Source organism: Impatiens glandulifera, chromosome 5 (assembly GCF_907164915.1).
Source record: "Impatiens glandulifera chromosome 5, dImpGla2.1, whole genome shotgun sequence".
NCBI classification, from domain to species: Eukaryota; Viridiplantae; Streptophyta; class Magnoliopsida; order Ericales; family Balsaminaceae; genus Impatiens; species Impatiens glandulifera.
The window spans coordinates 34,448,348-34,470,159 of record NC_061866.1 but is presented as its reverse complement, the minus strand read 5'-3'; the positions used below and the strand labels follow the sequence as shown (position 1 = coordinate 34,470,159).

General features: G+C 34.2%; 1 protein-coding gene across 1 annotated transcript; it reads left to right on the top strand.

Moving 5' to 3' along the window:
• Positions 1-18,412: 18,412 nt before the first annotated feature.
• Positions 18,413-21,664, top strand: LOC124938370 (UDP-rhamnose/UDP-galactose transporter 4-like). The gene is made up of 5 exons (XM_047478794.1): positions 18,413-18,565; positions 18,645-18,829; positions 18,919-19,119; positions 19,902-20,063; positions 21,113-21,664. Exons 1-5 carry the CDS (start codon positions 18,430-18,432, stop codon positions 21,431-21,433), a joined length of 1,005 nt encoding a protein of 334 aa, XP_047334750.1. The 5' UTR covers positions 18,413-18,429; the 3' UTR covers positions 21,434-21,664.
• The last annotated feature ends 148 nt before the right edge of the window (positions 21,665-21,812 follow it).

Sequence of the window (21,812 nt, the reverse complement as noted above, 5' to 3'; positions counted from 1 at the left end):
CAAAATATATTTTTCTTATATTTCTCAAATGGATTTTTACACTCTTTATAAGAAAGCACAAACTCTTCATATGCTTGACTCTTCAAATGACAAAAAAAATTATTCTGTATATTAAATAGCTCCCACCCAAATCTCTTGGTTATCCTATTCACCCCTAATTATTGCTATAGAAATATTAAACATAAGAAATCAAATACCTTATTAATTTAAGTTTATTCAACCGTTTCTACAATAATTTTGTTGTTGTGTGTGACTCAAGAAGTTCTTGTGTTTTTTTTTATCAATTGTCTTGTGCATTTTAGAATGTAACACTTTGTTGATATTTAGTGGAGACTTTGCTATATCTTGATAGTAGATGAATGTATTTTCGACTGAACCAATATATATAAAATTTAGTTCTCTTTACTTATTATTATTATTTACAAACATTCTCTTATACCTATTCTCAGGTGAAACATTCCATTTGTTCTTGTTGAGGTGTGTGGATTTCTTATTACATTGCTGAGTTTTGTGTTTAATTTTGGTGCTCCTCAACTTAATTTGGTTCTTTATTTATTATTTACAAACATTCTCTTCTACCTACTCTCGTGTGAAACATTATCTGAGATCCCTGTTATCAACTTGGCTACGTGTTCTCCCAAAGGGAGGGTAATCATTACAAAATATTAAAATAATAAGAATTGGATCAGTTTGTTTGTCAACAAAATAAGTAATTACTTTTTTACCCCTCCCTATGAGAGGACACATGGGGCACATAGTCAAATTGGTAACCGATGATCCTATATTGTATTCCATAAGAAAGTTCTCGTTTCATATTGATAGAGAAAATAGTTTCGGTTGGTAACAAAATGACAAAATATATTTTTCTTATATTTCTCAAATGGATTTTTACACTCTTTATAAGAAAGCACAAACTCTTCGTATGCTTGACTCTTCGAATGATAAATAACTTTCACCCAAATTTCTTGGTTATCCCATAACCCCTAATTATTACTTTAGGAATATTAAATATCAAATATCAAAAAACCAAATACCTTATTAATTTAAGTTTATTCAATAAATTTCCCCCTTAAACTTAAATATTCTTTCCATCTCTCATTCCAATCAGCCTTTTACAACTCTCTAGCAGTGTAGTTGATAGTGACTTGGTAAATATATCAGCGGCTGAAGCTCGACTTTCAACATGCTTCAGCTCAACCTTTCCTTCTTTGACTTGTTCTCGAATGAAATGAAACCGGACGTCAATGTTCTTGCTCCTTCTGTGATTAATCAGATTCTTTGCCAACTCGATCGCTGACTTGTTATCAACTCGAATCACAGTCCCTTCATCTCAGATCACTCCCAAATTCCTTAGTAAATTTGAAAGCCAGACTGCATGACACACGCTCCAAGAGGCCGCCACATACTCTACCTCGCAGGTCGACAAAGTTACAATAGACTGCTTTTTTGACAACCAAGTAAAAACCTTATTTCCGAGAAGGAATACATAACCCAAAGTACTTTTCTGGTCATCAACATCACCACACAAATCACTATCAGAGTAACCCACTAATCGGTAGTCATATGATTTTGAATAGAAAATACCAAGTGAAAGAGTTCCTCGAACATATCTCAGAATTCTCTTCAAGGCCTTCCAATGTGTATAACTTGGATCCTCCATGAATCTGCTTGTTATCCCAACACTCAACATTAGGTCGAGTCTCGTGCTTGTAAGATACCTTAGACTTTTGACTAAACTTTGATATCTCCCAGCATCAGCTCGTTCTCCTCCATCAAACTTTGAGAGTTGCAAGAATGCACTCCTACCTTGGCTCAATCACAACCAGATCTAATCTTTCAAACTCTTGAATCAGATCAGACTGGGCAGTGATTTGATTAAGGGTACCTGACTTATGTCTTAAGGCATCAGCTACAACATTGACCCTCTCCGGTTGATAAACAATTTCGCAATTATAATCTTTCACCAGCTCCAGCCAACGCCACTGCCTCATATTCAACTCCTTTTGAGTAAATAAATATTTCAAACTTTGATGATCAGTAAATATTTGAGACTTCTCACCATAAAGATAGTGTCTCCAGATTTTAAGAGAAAAGACTACAACAACTAATTCCAAGTCATGAGTGGGATAATTCCTTTCATGAATCTTCACTTGCCTTGAAGCATAAGCCACTACATTCCCGTTTTGCATAAGAACAACTCCTAGTCCACACTTTGATGCATCTGTGCAAACCACAAAGTTGCATACTCCTTCTAAAATGGTAAGCACTGGGGCAGAAATCAGGTACCGCTTTAACTCATTAAAACTTGTCTCACATTGATCAGACCACACAAATTTCACATTCTTGCGCGTTAAAGTTGTAAGAGGCAGTGCTATCTTGGAGAAGCCCTTGATGAACCTCCTATAATAGCTTGCTAATCCAAGAAAGCTTCTTACCTCAGTCATATTTTTTGGCGTCGCCCACTCCTTAACTGTTTCCACCTTTGATGGGTCAACTTCCAACCCCTTTGCTGAAATAATATGCCCCAAGAAAGCAATCTGTGTTAGCCAGAATTCACACTTACTTAGCTTTGCAAACAACTGATTTTCTTTTAAGACTTGCAAAACTACAGCCAAGTGTTGCCTATGCTCTTCCTCCGAATGTGAGTAGATTAATATATCATCTAAGAAAACCACCACAAACTGATCCAAATACGAATGGAATACCCTATGCATCAGCTCCATGAATACAACTGGTGCATTGGTTAGTCCAAACGGCAGAACCAAGAACTCATAATGCCTATATCGGGTTCGGAATGCTGTTATCTTTACATCCTCTTCCTTGATTCGCAATTGATGATAACTAGATCGCAGATCAATCTTGGAAAACACCGAATCACCCTGAAGTTGATCAAACAGGTCATCAATTCTTGGCAATGGGTACTTATTCTGAATTGTCACCATTTCAACTCCCTATAATCAATACACAACCTTTTGGACCCATCCTTCTTATTCACAAGAAGGACTGGTGCACCCCATAGAGATACACTTGGGCGGATGAAGCCTTTGTCCAGATAATCTTGTAATTGATCTTTCAGCTCTTTCATTTCTGTAGGTGCTAAACGATAAGGCGCCTTTGAAATTGGCAGTGTTCCTAGATTCAATGTTATAGAGAACTCCACATCACGCTTTGGCGGAAAACTTGAAATATCATCAGGGAATACACTAGGGAAATCCCTCACTACTTCAATATCTTCCAACTTAAGTTTCTGCCCAACTATCATAGCATAATTATAAGACATCACCCCATTGGCTCCTTTTAAAAACAGTTGTTGCCCCTTAAATGCAGGAATCGCACGAAACAGAAAGGTCTTCCCATACTGATCTGTTAGCACCACCGTCTTATTATTATAATTAATTTGCGCCTCATGTCGGAATAGCCAGTCCATACCAAGGATCACATCAAATCCTACCATATCTACTACCACAAGATCTGCTAACATCTTATAGTTCTAATTATAAACTGGGCAGGCCTTAATAATCTTAGTAGAATTCAGGTGAGAGCCTGAAGGAAGTGATATACTATATGTCATCAAAGATTCCTTAGGTTTAAACCAGCTTTTTGAACAAAACATGCAGTAATAAAGGAATGTGTTGCTCTAGTGTCTATCAAAGTGTTGGCTAAAATATTTGCTATTAGAAGATTACCCGTAATGATCGTGGTCTTATGGTCGGCCTTCTCCCTTGTCATTGAGAAAACACTCCCTGGTGCAACCTCATTCTTCTTAGGACAGTCCCTTTGGATGTGCCCTCGCTGCTTACATAAGTAACAAACATTGGACCCTTGCATACAGCTCCCTATGTGAGTCTTCCCACAAATAGTACATAATGGAATTGGAGTGTTGGAATATTTGGCTGAGGATACTGATCCAGTTGGTTGAACCCTCTTTGATTGTTGTGACTACTGGGGCCTTTGAGAAAATCTTTAGTTATTGTTGTTGTGGTAGAAGTTCCTTGGCTGCTGAGAATGTTGGGAAGTAGTAGCCTGATTATAAGATGACTGGGGCAAAGCATTTCTATTGAAGGACTGATTAAAAGGCCTCTTCATTGCTGGAACATGAGACTCCCTCCCTTGATAACTGGTCCTCTTGGCCTGAGCCTCCTTAATAATATCTTGGCTGTCTTTCTCATCCATTAGAGCTCGGTCAACCGTTTCCCTCATTGAAGAAAGATTACTAAGCCTCACATCCCGACGAATTGTAGCATTGAGTCCCTCAAGAAAGTGATTAAGCTCCATGGAAGCATCACCGGTAATCATTGAAGCAAAATACTTGCCTCTTTCAAACCTTTTCACATAATCTGCAATACTAAAATCCCATTGCTTAATTTCCAGAAATTCTCGGGCTAGCTTGTTTCTGGTGCTCAAAGTAAAATATTTCCCATAAAAGACCTCCTTGAACTCCCTCTAGGTTATGTTGTTAAGATCAAGTGCTACCTTAGCCCCCTGCCACCAAATTCGTGCATCATCCTTCAACATAAAAGTGGCACACCTAACCTTTTCCACTTCTGTAATCTGCATAAACTCAAAGATTCTTTCCATGGACTGAATCCACTCTTCAGAAATAATTGGATCTGTGCTACCCTTGAACTCAACTGGCTTAAATGTCATGAACTGCTTGTAAACGGGAGCTTGCCCTCCTACATGATTGTTGTGAGTACTACTATTATTATTATTCTGAAACATTGCCCTCATTTGCTCCCCTTGAAGACGATTCTGCTCCTTCAAGGTCTCAATTAATCCTGTCAAAAGTGTATTCTGATCTGGCTCCGTTGCTGAAGAAGATGATGAAGCCTGGGCTTTAGTAACTTTCCCCATTGTCTTAAATCTAAAATCATATATAGACCCCATGAACAGCTTAGCATATTTTCAAACTATATAAGCTGAATTTTTATTCCCTATCATCAATCCTAATATCACATTTAATCAAATAAAACTTACAAACATTGAAGGCGAGATCTTGGAGATGAAACGGTAGGAGCTGGAGTGTGGAAGTGCTAAGGATCGGGACCATTGCTCTAATACCAACTGAAACGTCCCTGCTCATATATTAATAACTACTACTCAAATGTATATCTATTTAACTTTGAGATCCCTATCTAAAGCCATATACACTTGTTCTGTTCAAAATATATATTTTATATTTACATGCTTCAAACAGCTACAAGAAGCGACATATATTCTATCATGTTTCTGTACAAGTCTTATATACATGCACCATTAGACAGTAAGAAAGGACCCAAAATAAAAGGCAAGTATTTATACAAAAAGACAAGTAATCTAACAGCCTCGGTCCCTCCTCCCACACCCTCTCCAACATATTTCTCCTCTCCAAGCCTCATTCTTTCAAGTGTGCAAAAGCTAGGTCTGGGTACCTACACCACACATAACATAGTTAGTCTAATGACTCAGCAAGCAATTAAATATTTTAAAATCTGCTGGAATGCTTTGCTTCTAAAATGAATGATGTATGTATAAAATGTTCATACTTTAAAAGAGATGATTAGTCCATAAAAAACATATGCATGTTTAGAAAATATGAGTTAATGGGCCTGTACAGTAACATCTTGAGCCATGTTTGACCCTACACCATTCAGAGCTGATCCTGAAGGCAAGGAGTTCGTTTGAGCCGTATTTGGAAAAGGCACAATTAAGAGTCCAGCCCTAAAAGCCCTAAACCTGTTTGAACCGTCTTTAGGTTGGGCAACATTAAATAGAGCTCATGCTAAATATTCTGGTCCCATAAATAATTCCGCCAGTACATTTGGAATTAGCTGGCTAGAGATCATGCCAGCCAGCCTCTTCCCGTTTCCGTCAATACTCCTTTATCAATATATGCATAAATCATAAGGGTTTCTGTTTTATAAAAGTTTATACTTAGCAAATCATGGAAACCCTATAATTTCTGGAAAACATGAAGACCCTTGTCTTTCTTTAGAAAACAGCTTGTTTACAACCCAAGTTTGTCCATAAAACACTATTATACCATAAAAACATGTATTTCCAACATATATGAAATTTAGGCAGAAAGTACTTGTGATATTGTGATATATAGCTATGTGTGGCTTAAAGAATGAATTTAAGAAAAAGTTTGCCTTAATTTCAAAATTGGGATAAAGAAGATGATCTGGGCTAGGGTTTTCTCTTACCTTGAAGAAAAGCTCCTAAGTATTGCTTAAAGAGAGAGAACTGAATTTGCAAATGAATTAAGCTAAAGGGGATAAGGTGAGCTAAGGGCTGCTATGCTAAGTGTGTAGCATGCAGCTGGGATAAGTGGAAAGCATGCAATGAGTTATGGTGGAGTGTTATTTAGCTGCCATGTGTCCAAATTAAAGGAAAAGAAAGTTGGTTTAATTATTGACTAAAGAGGGAATTAATTTAGAATTAAACTTATCCTAATTATCTAGTGGGTCCCTTTACATGGGTCCATTCAACTTACTGTTTTTATTAAAAATTGTCTAAGTACAAATTATCAGCCTCTTGTATCCCATGTCCCTTATACATTCTGGGATACATATATAATTTAACACATAGAAGTTATATCCCAGTTCTTAATAGTAGCAGCAAGCCTATTCCAAAGCATAATTGTGAGACTCTTCTACATGGGTCTTTCTATAAAATGTCACACAATATAATTAATACAGCCTGTTTATATCTCAGCCCCTAATAATAATAATAACAAGTCTATTCCTATCATGACTTACAAGTGAATACTAAAGGGTGGACATTCTAGAAATGCACCCTTGACCCTACTAGCCTTTCCAAACAGAAAAAGGGGAGTTTGGCATAACACATACAATGTGGACTTCATTTATAGTGTCATATATCTCCACTAAACTTCTCATTCTGGGCTGTAGAGGCTCGAATTCATCTTCTGAAAGCTCGGTGGTTATTGATATCGGAGGCATAACAGCCTCTGAACTTGTTTCTTCCTCAATCGGGTTACTCCATTTCCATGTCATTGATTCCTCCACGTGAACATCTCGACTCACCACCAATTTCTTGTTAACATGATCAAATAATTTATATGCCTTAGATTTTTCATCATATCCGATAAATATGTATTTTTTACTCCGATCTTCTAACTTTGTCCTATCCTGACTTGGTACTTGCCCATAGGCCACACTATCGAACACCTTAAGATGAAAGACACTCGGCTTCATACCACTCCAAATATCTTGAGATGTCTTCTCTCCTAGATTTGCATGTGGACATCTATTTTGCACATAGACTGCGTACTGCACTACCTTTGCCCAAAACTGTTTCGGCATATTATTTCCTTTCAACATAGATCGAACCATATCGAGAATAGTTCGGTTCTTTCGTTCTACTAAACCGTTTTTCTATGGAGAATATAGAGCAGTGAAGGAATGTTTGATTCCATGTTCCTCGCAGTATTTGTTGAACTCGGTAGAAGTGAACTCACCTCCTCTATTAGATCGGACTACTTTGATAACTTTGTTTGTTTCTTTCTCCACCTTCACTTTAAATTTCTTGAAGGTTTCAAACACTTCTGACTTCTCCTTTAGAAAATAAACTCATGTCTTTCTCGAAAAATCATCAATTAAATAAATGAAGTATCTCTTACCACTAAATGATTCTGGAGTTATTGGCCCACATAAATCAGTATGGATAAGTACAAGTTTCTCCTTTTCTTTGTATTCAGAACTGCATGGAAAAGAAGTCTTCGCTTGCTTTCCGTTCACACATTCTTCACATAACCTCTTTTCGAATATAATGTTAGGCAGTCCAAGCACCATCTCTTTTTTCACCAGCTCGTTCAACCCCCCGAAGTGAAGATGACCGAACCGATAATGCCACTTCATGGCCTCATTCTCTAAATCAAGTTGCATACATTTATTTTGAACTATTTTAAGCTCAAGTTTGTACATATGACTTTTCTTCATTTCTACCTGGGCAACGAGTCTCCTAAGTTTATCCTTCAGTTGTAGTTCTCGGTCCTTCATTAGAGCTGAGTACCCTTTCTCCATCAACTTTCCCATGCTTAGTATGTTGCTTTTGAGATCATGTACATAGTAAACATATCTAATCTCCCCGATTCCCCTATTTTATTGTTGATACTTGATCGTTTCCTCGACCTTTGACAGATACTTTTGAAGCATCGCCGAAAGAAATGGATCCGAACTCCACCTTTGAAAGTATTTTGAATAAGCCCTCGTCGCCACAAATGTGGTTACTTGCGCCAGTATCCAAGTACCAAAACGAGTTATTAGAATAGCTTAGTTTGATCTCGGTTTCTGGAATTTTTGTCACCAGCAAAAATCCTTCATCTTCTTTCTCAACAAAGAAGTTTGTTGGTTCCTACTTTTTCTTCTCGGATCTATAGTCTTTGGAAATATGACCCAACTTTCCGCAATTGTAGCATTTTATCAAGTAACAATCCTTGGCAACATGCCCATTTTTTCCACAATTATAACACTCAATATTATTGTTTGTATTTGTCGGACCACCCCGAGCTTGACCTCGGCCATGCCAGTTCTGTTGGCCGACTTGCTCACTTCCCTATCCTCCTCTTCCTCTACTACCTAAGCTTCTTCCTCTTCCTCTGCCTCTAGTACTCTAAGCATAGAGCACTTTCTCCTCTTTTATTGTCGCCTTCGCCTTGAGAGCCTGTTCAAGAGACTCCCCCTTCTTATTTTTCCTTCTCTGCTCATGCGCTTCCAAGGACCCATCAAGCTCTTCAATGGTGAGCGTTGATAGATCTTTGGATTCCTCTATTGTGCACACGATATTTTCGAAATTATCTGTCAATGACCTCAGAATCTTTTCAACAACTCGGTTTGATGAAAGACTCTCACCATTCCGATTTAGTTTGTTCACAACGGTCTCCACCTGAGTAATGAACTCAGATACGCTTTCAGACTCTTTCATCCTCATGTTTTCCAAATCGCCTCTTAGGGTTTGAAGTCGGACTTGCTTCACCCGTTCATCTCCTTTGTTTGCTTTTTCGAGTGTATCCCATGCCACTCTAGAAGATTTTGTGTTAGCTATCTTCTCAAAGCCAGATTCATCGACAGATCGGTATAGTAGATATAGAGTCGTCCTATCTTTAGCTCGAACGACCTTTAATGCGTTCAATTGGGCATTTGAATACCCATTTGTGTTCTCCGGTTCCTCATACCTAGTCTCGACCACATCCCAATTATCTTGGGAGACGAAAAGGGCCTTCATCTACACTTTCCAGTTGTCATAGTTGACACATTTTGTCAACTTGGGTAGCGGGATGCCATTGGTTAGACTTGCCATTTCTCTCAAGTGTTTACACTCAACACACACCCTTCCTTAAGCTCTTGATCACTTTTTTTTTCTCTAGGCCAGCGCACACCGCGACGTTCTCTTTTGAGACTGATAGGTTTTCTCACACACAATAGCTCTGATACTAATTTGTTGGTAACAAGATGACAAAATATATTTTTCATATATTTCTCAAATGGATTTTTACAAGTCTTTATAAAAAAGCACAGACTCTTCATATGCTTGACTCTTCAAATGACAAATTAAATTATTCTACATATTAAATAGCTCCCACCCAAATCTCTTGGTTATCCGATTCACCCCTAATTATTGCTCTAGGAATATGTTACGACTTGTTTCGTAAGATGTGTTTATGGGTTCAAGAATCAAGTTCTTGATCTTAGGACCGGTGGAAATTCTATAATCAAAGGGAAGCGGAAGGTTTTGATAGAGAATTTGGGGGGAGGGGATAGAAGAACCAAGGGTGCGAAGAGAAAATACTGTTGGTCTATACCAAACAGTCCATAATATATAATAATAGACGAACGAGGTCGAAGTTCATATCTTCATTATTCCATTCATGGGTCCTTGGGGAAGAAAGACCAGCCTTATATAGGTGATGTCTTGCCCCAGAATATTCGGTTACAACAAATACTAGAAAATAACAGAATTCGGTTTGTAAAATAGAAAAGGAAAGCAAAACAAAATAATAATACAACAAAACAGAAATCTGGCCCATGTGCACCATAGGACCGAGACCGGGTGCCGAGAAAGGTTCCTGGAATTTATTCTAAGGCCGATGCCTTGAGTTTAGACTGTAACAGAATATTAAACATAAAAAACCAAATACCTAATTAATTTAAGTTTATTCAACCGTTTCTACAATAATTTTGTTGTTGTGTGTGACTCAAGAAGTTCTTGTGCTTGTTTATCATTTTGTCTTATGCATTTTAGAATGTAACACTTTGTTCGCAAGTGGATGGAGTTCAAGTCCTTGTCATCGGCCAGTTGTAAATACCAGATATTTAGTGGAGACCTTGCTTTATCTTGATAGTAGATGAATGTCATCTTCGACTGAACCAGTATATATAAAATTTAGTTCTCTTTACTTATTATTATTTACAAACATTCTCTTATACCTATTCTCTTTACTTATTATTATTTACATTCCATTCGTTCTTGTCGAGATGTGTGGATTGCTTATCACATTGCTGAGTTTTGTGTTTAATTTTGGTGCTCCTCAACTTAATTTGGTTCTTTATTTATTATTTACAAATATTTTCTTCTACCTACTCTCGTGTGAAACATTATCTGAGATCCCTGTTATCAATTTGACTACGTGCTCTCCCAAAAGGAGGGGTAATCATTATAAAATATTAAAATAATAAAAATTGGATCAATTTTTTGTCAACAAATAAGTAATTACTTTTTTATCCCTCCCTATGAGAGGACACATGGGGCACATAGTCAAATTGGTAACCGAATTTGAACCGATGATCTTATATTGTATTCCATTTTTTTTTGTTTTCTTACTAATTATTTGCAAACATTCTCTTCTACTTACTCTTTGGTGAAACATTCAATATGCTTTTGTTGAGTTGGATTGTTTGTTATATTGGATGAGTTTTGTGTTTAATTTTAGTGCTCCTCAACTCATTGAATACTCAATAAGTAGTATCAAGACAAACTCATGTAATTTTTTAGGGTGGGTTACATTATTGAGTTTTGTGTTTAAAATCTTAACAAAGAAGATTAAATGATTACACAATTTTCCAAGTAACTTCAAAAACAAATTCATAACGAGTGATAAAATATAATAAATTGAACGAACTAATCAAACAATATCTACTTTTTTATTATAAAATATTATGAACATCAATCGAAATGTCATTAGATAATGATTAGTAAGTAAGTCCCATAAAAAATATAATGTTAAATGATAATTGTCCATATATATATGACCAAAATAATGATAAATTTATTAAAATTATGAAAGAATTAATACATGTAAGAAGACTTTTATATCAAAAATAAATTTCAAAGACTACTTACTCAACATATGAATAAGAACTCTATATCTAATTACATCGTCTCTTTTACTGCTAAAAAATAAACGAACGTGGACTCGAGAAATGATTACCAACACAATTTGAGGACTTCAACACAAATGACTCAAAAAAAATTAAGAGTGTTTTTCGAATGAAAAAATGCGACTTCAATCCCACTGAATAATATGTCACAATGAAAAAAAAAATAAAAATAAAATAAATCAATTCTGAATGATAAAAAAATAAATAGTATAGGACAATGCTAAAAAAAAAGAAAAAATAAATCAGATGGGCCAAATATATATTTTGTTTAAACTTTTATAGTGTTTTCTTCTAAGGAGAGAAGTAACCAAAAAAATATTAAGTATGGTCATTTAAATTTTTTTTATCATTTGGTTAGGGTTCAATAATTATGGTCGACTGAGGCAAATTATTTAAAATTATATTATTATGACGCTCTCGAAGGTCATGTCTGACAATCGGGAACTCATTGTCACTAGTGAAAAAGAGGTTAAAACCGAGAGTAAAATCTCTCGGTAATGACCCTATATCTCTCGATATAGACCTAATACCGAAAGTTTCGGATACTCTTGCCATTCGTCGGTATTGTCACTTTCGGTAAATATAATTTGGTGTGTACCGAGAGATATCGTAGATTTTTCGGTTTAGATACCAGAGAAAAAAACCGAGAGTTAATTGAAAAACTTTCAGTTTTTCTTGAAAGGAAAAAACCGAGAGTTTACCATATAACTCTCAGTTTTTCTCCTTCAAGAAAAACCGAGAGTTATATGAAAAACTCTCGGTTTTTTCCTTTCAAGAAAAACCGAAATCTTTCCAATTAACTCTCGGTTTTTTTCTTTTAAAAAAAACCCGAGAGGTATATGGAAAACTCTCGGTTTTTCCTTTTCAAAAAACCGAAAACTTTCTATATATCTCTCGTTTTTTCCTTTTTAAATAAACCCGAGAGTTATATGGAAAACTCTCGGTTTTTTCATTTCAAGAAAAACCGAATGCTTTCCAAATAACTCTCCATTTTCCTTGAAAGTAAAAAACCTAGAGTTTCCATTTAACTTTCGGTATTACCCCTATAAAATGTACAAAATAGGCCAATTGTTTTGTGCACAACCAAAACCTGTTCAGTCAAACCAATATATATATATATATATACATATATATATATATATACATACATATATACATATATATATATATATATATATATACATATATACATATATATATATATATATATGTATATATATATATATATGTATATATATATATATATATATATATATATCAATAACATTCATAAACCAAATGACCATTATCATTCCAAAATTCTAAACCAAACCAACCATCCAAACAACCTATTATCATTCAAATTAAAACGTACTCAATCATTCATAAACATATTATCAGTCGAAACAACCAATCAAAACGTACTAGAATTAGCTGGTGGGGGAGGGGAAGGTGGTTAATATTGCCTCATAAACATTTCCAGGTTTTGTTCATATTTCTCCATTCTTGTCCACATTTCTTTCTTTTCCGCTTACATTTCATTAATCGTTTGAGCTCTTTCTACATCCCTCTTTTCCAATTCCTCCACTGTCATCGCCATCGTTTTCATGTCTTCCTTTAATTTTTCATTCTCCTCCAACAACCGATTAGTGGTTCGTTGTGAATTGTTGCCACTTCGACGATTGTCTCGAAAGTTTGTGGGTCAGATGCCTGATCCCATACCGATCATTATCCCATGCTTTTGGCGTTCGAATACTCTCTCCGTCAAGTCGAAGTCAGATATATTCGGTTCATTGCTTCTTACCTCCTCCATCTCCGCCTGCACATTTGAAATAAATTTTCGTTTATATAATAATAAGCTAGTTTTATTTAATTTATTTAAATTCAATCAACTTACAATTTTCTCTTGCGCTCGTTCGTTTGAGATATGGGATGGGTTTTCTTTCGTAGGTTTTGGGTACGGGTCCTTTTGAATACTTCAACGACGGAGGAGGTCCGTCCTATTTCAAGCGTCTGTTGAAATAAATGATTTATAAAATTAATAACATTCTTTATATTAAGTTATTAAAAATAATGAATAATGTACATACCAACTCTTCCTACACTTGAGAAAACGGTTTACTTCCAGTATGATGTGGGAATTTCAACTTATTCCTGTGTTGGGATCGGTATCGGCAAAGGAGATTGGGGTCTCACAAAGGTGAACGCTTACACACACGTCGGTTTATAATAACCCTAATAGAGGTTAGTATCGGTCTCTATACTTCGCAAGTTGTCACAAACTCTTGAATCGAGTTCAAGTGAGGAAATGTTTGTTACAACTTGAAGCAACGAGTGCACGGTTTAGACAACAATGAAAGGACACAAAGTAATAAGAAGACACAACACATGATTTATGGATGTTCGAAGATAAAAACTCCTACGTCACTCTTTCTTCTCAAGCCTTTAAGAAGGATATTCACTAGAATATTCAGACTGTTTACAACGCTTTGTCGAGCAACCGAGGCTTAATAACTACTCATTTTCGACCTCTAAATAATTTCACTCTGTTGAACAAAAATAGATTCTGTCAACTTACAATACTCACCACTCACATAGAATAAATGAAATTGTAATACACACTTGTAAAATTCTAACACTTGTGGATATTGAATAACTTGTCAGAAATATAGCTTAAGTAAACGTTTGTTCAAGAAGTATACAAGGTTTTTCAAGATTTTTGCAAAGGATGCGAAGTTAAGGTGTGCAATCTAGTTGAAATTTTGTTCTCTTAAATAGAAATATGACAATGGTCATATTCTTCTTCTTCAACGAATATATTTCATTGATAGTACTTCGTTTCTTGAATTTGATTGGTTGAAGATCGGTGTAGTACAACTTTGGGATATCCTTTGATCTTGTTTGATAATAAGTCAACATGACATTAATTTGATTATGATTTCTGAGAAGTAGATCAGCATACAGTTTTGTCTTCTAATGATTTGGTGATCTAGAACAATGTGGCAAACAACTGCTTTCAAAATGCTTTATCAGACTTGCACCGAAATAGCAATTAAGGTTAAATTGGCAAACATCTTCTCCCAAGAAGATTTCATCAGACTTGTATTAAAATGGCAATAATACAATATGGACATGTGGAGACCGCCCTCTGCATTTACCGAAATTGTTTTGCATAACACTGAATAGGAAACTGTCGGCTGTGCTCCGTATAAAACTGTTTTATCATATAACTAGTTGCGCTTCTGGAGATAGGACCGAATATATTACTATTATATATCTGCTGCCGAGTATATAACCGATATGGAGAGTAACTATCGGTTGCGTTTAGGGATGGAAAAAAATACCGATATTAAAGATATATCGAAAATACCATACCGTAATATATCGAAAATATCGATTTTTAAGGTATACCGAAAAAAAGGTAAGGTATGATACTGATACCAAAATTATTGGTACGACAAAAGTATAAGATTTTTAAAATTTTGGTATATCGAGATATACCGAAATAGTTTTTTTAAGTTAAAATATATATAATACTTATAAGGAAATTATTAAATAAATTTGATATTAATTTAAATTATAGAAATATAATTTTTTGAATAATATCAAAATATAATTATACTAAAATATTATTCTATATATGTCTCTCTACCTTACCGATGAGATTGATTTTTTTAAGTTAATATGTGTTTTAAGTCACTACAACAAAACATACTTTCAGCGACCCTTATATGCCAACCCATATTAAGCGTGAGTAAAAATTAAAAGAAAAAAACTTTTGCCAACCTTTATATCTATACCACCACCTTTATTTTTTTTATATACCAACTTTGTAACTTTGTTAAAACCTTATAATTTAAATATTCTAAATTTTAATAATTTTTATGTTTTATTTTTAAACTTTGTAAATATTTTATTTTAATTTTTTAATTTTTTTAAAATTAAATTTGACTTAAAATTTTGTTAACATTAAAATTTAATTAATATTTTTTATATAACATAATTTTTAAACTTTTTATAGTATTATTAATATATGTCTTTTATTTAATTATTATTTAAATTTAATTAAAAATAAAATATGAGAGAGTTCAGTAGTTTCTGAAGTGTTAATATGACATTTATCCCACATTGGAGAAAAAGAAGAAGTTTTTGGTATATAAAATATGAGAGAGTTTATTACTTTCTGAAGTGTTTTCAAGGTTATAATGTGTTGGACTATGGGTTCACCCTAAGGGTTTAGGGTTATGTTCTTCAGAGATGAAGGGCAAATGTGATAATAGTAGAGATAAAAAATAACATCTTAAATGAAAATAGAAAAAACAAAATTTTAAAAAATAGTTTAAAAATAAAATAGACTTTTAGCGACGTTTTTTTTAATTTTGCCAACGCTTAAATAAGCGTTGTGAAAACTTTCGCCTTTCGGCAACGCTTGTACCGACGCTTAAATAAGCGTGGTAAAAACTTGCGCCACCCTGCTTCTGGCGACGCAAGAATAAGTGTCGGTAATGTTTTTAGCGACGCTTTTAAAGGTTGGCAGAAGTCTTTTTAAGTGTCGCCGAAAGTCATTTTTGTTGTAGTGAGTATCAAAGGTATAATACTGATACCGTACCGAAATTAAGGTATATCGAAATGAAGGTAAGGTAAATGTATGAATTTTTTGTATACCGAAATTAAGATATATCGAAATCAAGGTATACCGAAATCAAGGTAAGGTAAATGTATGCATTTTTTGCATACCAAAATTTTAGGTAAGGTAAAAGGTATTGATAAAATATTAAGATATACCGTACCGACCCACCCCTAGTTGCGTCTTTTGTGAATAGCCGGGCAGACTACCGTTGGATAGATACTACCGATTCTGCATATACTAATACTAAAGTAAAGTTACTACCGGTTCCGCTTCTTAGAGTAAAAGTCGGTCATTCTACTGATTGCGCTTCATGTATAAGAAACCAAAGATACTACCGGTCAGACTACCGAACAATCTACCGGTTGCGCTTTATAACATATAACCGATAAGTTTGCCGATCAAATTGCTGAGCGGTAGAGCCGATTTCTTCTACCGAACCGATCTACTATCGGTTCGTCTACCGATTTCGCTTCTTATGAATGACCGAACATATAACCGATCAGACTACCGATTGCGCCGTCTTTATAAAACCAAAGAGATAATACCAGTTGCGCTTCTTCAAGTAAATAACCGAGTAGATAACCGATCATATTACCGATTGTGCCGTCTTTATAAAACCAAAGAGATAATACCAGTTGCGTTGTCTTTGTAAAATAACCGAGAAATTTTAATTTCCGATTTCCTGCACAAAATTAACTTGGTTAAGTTTTTTAGATAATTAATTACTACTAATTAATTATCTAACAATTTCTCCCTTTTTGATTATTTAACCTAAATATTCAAAACCTTATAATCATTGGCCGCTTATATTAAATTAATTTTCGTTTGATTCTAATAGTTTTATCTAGGCCAGTTTGATTTATTAAAAATGGTGATCTAGTTTCTTGTAATTTCTCCCCTTTTGATTGTTTTTAACCTTAAAACCATCAAAATCAGTATTTTTAAAAGCAGATTTATCATGAAGTATTCATGTTCAATAAGCATAGTGATAAATAAAATTAGTAACGTAAACCAGATGTTTCAACACAAAATACATAAAGTAAATGCATAATAGATAACGGATAGATAGAAGGGAACGTTAGTGTCTCCCTCTTTTCAGTTTTGAAACCGGTTGTGAGAGGTCTTCTTCTATCCATTTTGACATGAAGCCCTGATTTGGTTGACCAATAGTGTTGGTTTCAGGATCGTTGTAAACTGAGCTCCCACCACCTTTTCGTATTCTTCGGCTTGACCGAGCACTTCGTGGAATTTCTAGTGGGATACTTCCGATTGAGGTTGAAGTTTTGCCATTCACAGCCTTGTACAATTTATGAGTAGTAACATCAAAATTTTGACATATGAGTATAATATGCAATTCATTCTATACTCATTAGAATTACAATTCTAGTGATTTTTTAAAAAATGGGATTTGAATTATATTTCAATTCTAATTCTGATTAACCAAACACATAACATAAAATTTTGACACATCTATATTATATGGATTTAGTAATTTAATAATATATTGTCTGTTTGAAGACAAGATTGTTGATGGTAGAAGTGGGGGTGAGAAAAAATATCGATATTAAAGGTATATCGAAAATATCGTACTATAATATATTGAAAATATTGATTTTTAAGGTATACCAAAAAAAAAGGTAAGATATAATAACGATAGCGAAATTATTAGTACGGTAAATGTATGAAATTTTTAAAATTTTGATATATCAAGATAAACCGAAATAATATTTATAAGTTAATATATATATATATATATATATATATATATATATATATATATATAAAATACTTATAAGGAAATAATTAAATAAATTTAATATTAATTTAATTATAGAAATATAATTTTTGAATAATATCAAAATATAATTATACTGAAATATTATTTTATATATGTCCCTCTACCTTACCGATCTACCTTACCGATGAGATTGATTTTTTTAAGTTAATATGTTTTTTAGATATTAAAGGTATAATATCGATATCGTACTGAAATTAAGGTATATCGAAATCAAGGTAAGGTAAAAATAATTTTTTTTTTTGTATACCAAAATTAAGGTATATCAAAATCAAGGTATACCGTAATTAAGGTAAGGTAATGTATGCATTTTTTGCATACCGAAATTTTAAGTAAAGTATAAGGTATGGATAAAACATTAAGGTATACCGTACCGACTCACCTTTAGATAGAAAGTCAATCTAAAACTGCATTAAACTTATTTACGAAGACTTTGCATTACTAATGCTTCACTAATAAATAGTCAAATGATTTGACATCCCTTTCATACCTAGTTGGCTAGTTTCTTGATAATCAATATAACTTATTCAAAAAGCTGAGGATGCTATCTGCCTTATTATTTATCTTTATTTTTATCTTTCCTGAAACAAGACATTCCTTAGATTTTGGTAAATTTTGTTTTTCAGTGTAAAATCTGAGAGAAGATGACTGTTATTCCAACAAGCATAATGCAGAATAAAGGAGCTGTTGATACAGCTGCATGGGCGTTTAATATTGTCACCTCAGTTGGAATCATTATCGTCAACAAAGCTGTAATGGCCAATTACGGTTTCACCTTTGGTATGCTCCTCGATAAGATTCATCTTAATTTTCTTTTATTATTTACTTTAAGCCCAAATGAAGTATTTTTCTTTTGCAGCTACAACTTTAACTGGTCTGCATTTTGCAACAACTTCCTTGATGACCATTGTTCTTAGGCGATTGGGGTACATCCAATCATCTCATTTACCTCTGCCTGATCTTATCAAGTTCGTTTTATTTGCAAACTTTTCAATTGTTGGAATGAATGTGAGTCTAATGTGGAATTCAGTGGGATTCTATCAGGTAAATTATCGGTGATTAGTTGACCCTTTTCCTTGCTGTATAATACTCTACCTTTATAGTTAATCTGTTTTGTTTTGATCGTTTGTCAGATTGCAAAGTTAAGCATGATCCCTGTATCTTGTTTTCTGGAGGTTGCCTTAGACAAGGTTCGATACTCTAGGGATACCAAGCTCAGCATATCATTAGTCCTTCTTGGGGTCGCTGTTTGCACTATTACTGATGTTAGTGTGAATACAAAGGGATTTATTGCTGCAGTTGTGGCTGTTTGGAGTACTTCGCTGCAGCAGTATGTAAGTGTTTTTCTTTTCCTGTGAATGAGTTACATGTAGTTGATTGTGTATTTCTTGCTTTTGGAGTAAATCACAATATTGAGCCTATTTGAAAACTGATCTTTGTCACAATCATGATCTCATTGCAAAATCGGAAAGTAGTTTTTTTTTGGCTTGGTACAAGATTGTATTGGTGTGATTTTTTGTACCAAAACAGCCCTATGCATCAAAGTTTAGGCATCAACTCATGGTTCATGAAGCCCACAAGATCTCTACTTAGACATGACTACTATACATATTTCATTAGTGATATTATTTTGGATATATTCCCAGTGGTAGAATCTTGTTAGGAAGCATAATAGAATCATTCTTTTTTACACCATTTTTTATTCTTGCTGTACATGCAACATTTTTCTTCTTAATTTGTATGCTTCAAAATTTTCTTCCATATTCTGTTCCATTGGTTAATCTATCTTCATCGAAGGTCTACTAAAGCTTTCGGATGTGAAATTCTTTTTAGCTTAAAAAGAGGATCATCCCGCATATCTACATAATACCAGTTTACTACCAAGTACAAGAAGAAAAAATCTCGGGGAAACTAAACTGGAAAAAAAGGGGAAAACATGAAAACCAAAACAGAACTTGCGAACCATGCATCTTTAGTTTTTCTTTAGAAGTCCTGAAATGCATTAATTTGTGAATTTCTAAAGCATTAGGAACTCTATATATAGTGTTTCCCATAACTTAACACTTTAACAGTCATGTCCCATTCATTCTCATATATGATTATGTTGTGTATGCAGTATGTACATTTTCTCCAGAAGAAGTACTCGTTGGGATCATTTAACTTACTTGGGCATACTGCCCCAGTGCAAGCTGCCTCTCTTCTATTATTAGGCCCCTTTGTGGACTATTGGTTGACAAGCAAGAGAGTTGATGCTTATAACTACACTTTTATATCTCTGGTAAGCAATGCACTTTTATGCTTTTATATGTTCCTTATTCCTGCTTCTAATGTGCAGGAAGCATATATAGTCTTGACTGTATTATATAACCAAAAACCCATGGCTAGATGGTTTAGATATTTAGTCAAGTTTCAAGACCTAGTATAAAGTATAAACACTCTTTGGATTATTAGATGTCGCATTTGCTACATCTTTTTAATACTAACTTTTTTTGGGGGGGAAATATAAATAATAACTTTACCATTTCAAATGCCAAAAAGCATATATCTGTTTGTATTTTCCTAGTTAACCACTTTGGATTATTAGATGTTTATCTGTGTTTCCAGCAATTGCTCTACTATATATATATTTGTTTTTCTTTCTTTTGAAGGTAGTAAGCTAGCATGACTTCCACTTTAACCTCCACTTTAACTTAAAGTGTTCTAAATGAAAATTAAACTCGTGATCTTTGGTCTCATAAGAACTATTTTTGCAACTTGAGCCTTTGCTCTACTATCAATCAGTTGAATCCTCATTTTGCCTAGCTGAATCTTTATTTTGCCTACCCTATCGTGTCAGCTTGTTTGTTTCTCTCACCGACTTTCTAATGAATACACGTAAGCAAATTACTATTATCAAATGAAGAAAGGGAATGTATGAGCTTCCCTATCAACGGATTAAGTCAAAATATTGTTCCCACCCACAAGGGCATTTTAAAAAATATGTAATGTATTTAGAAGGTTTGATTGAAGTTGGAGTCATGACGGTGGATGTTGTGCTAGCCTTCTCGGAAAAAAAAAAGACTCCTGTCTAGAAAAGAATAAAATTACTATGTTCTCTTAATTAATTCATAGCCGGTAAATCCATTTTCTTTAACACACAAAGTAGTAGTTCAAGTGGTAAGTGTTTTGAACTAGAGCTAGATAGAGGTCTCAAATTCGATTCTAACTCAAAACATCTTAATTGAAAAACTGTGGTCTAAAAAAATGTTATTTCAATGCATATTTTGTAATATATTCACTAATTTTTCCATCTTTTGGCATTAATTATTTGGGTTCAATTCTTTGCAGTTTTTCATATTCTTGTCATGCACAATTGCAATTGGGACCAATTTGAGTCAATTCATCTGCATTGGAAGATTTTCAGCAGTATCCTTCCAAGTGCTTGGACACATGAAGACCGTACTCGTCCTCACATTGGGATTCATTTTCTTTGGCAAAGAAGGGATCAATATACATGTTGTACTTGGTATGATAGTTGCCATAATGGGCATGATTTGGTATGGAAACGCCTCCTCCAAACCTGGAGGGAAAGAGCGATGGTCTCCTATTTTGCCCGAGAGCAAACCTCTTAAACAAAATGGTTCTAGTGAACTTATCGAAAAGGTATAAGATGCCAAAGAGGATTCAATATTAGGCGGATCAAATACCCCCATTCTTTTAAGTTCCTTTACACGATAAGTCTATGTATGTTGTATCGTAAAGTTAAAGAAAGTTGTCACATTTTGTCAAACCAATTAAAATTTTTAGTTATATTGTTACTTGTTTAATTCAACAATGACCGCAAAATCTCATTCTTTTTGCATCCTTTGTTATAGGAGCAATACAATTATCACTTTTTTTACATGTAAAAGTTTTTCATTACACCATTGGTCAATGCCAACTTAGCATCCGTGCAACAGGTTCTCGTATGAGCTGCGATTTTGCTCTGCTTTTCTTTTTCAAACTTAGATTTTCCGTTGTTGATCATACTCGTTTGACTCATAATCTT

Excerpts from the sequence above, each read along its gene's own strand:
- LOC124938370 (XM_047478794.1), top strand. The coding sequence starts at position 18,430 with ATGACTGTTATTCCAACAAGCATAATGCAGAATAAAGGAGCTGTTGAT. Across the intron at positions 18,566-18,644 it reads CAATTACGGTTTCACCTTTG|CTACAACTTTAACTGGTCTG; the intron begins GTATGCTCCTCG and ends TTTCTTTTGCAG. Across the intron at positions 20,064-21,112 it reads ACTACACTTTTATATCTCTG|TTTTTCATATTCTTGTCATG; the intron begins GTAAGCAATGCA and ends AATTCTTTGCAG.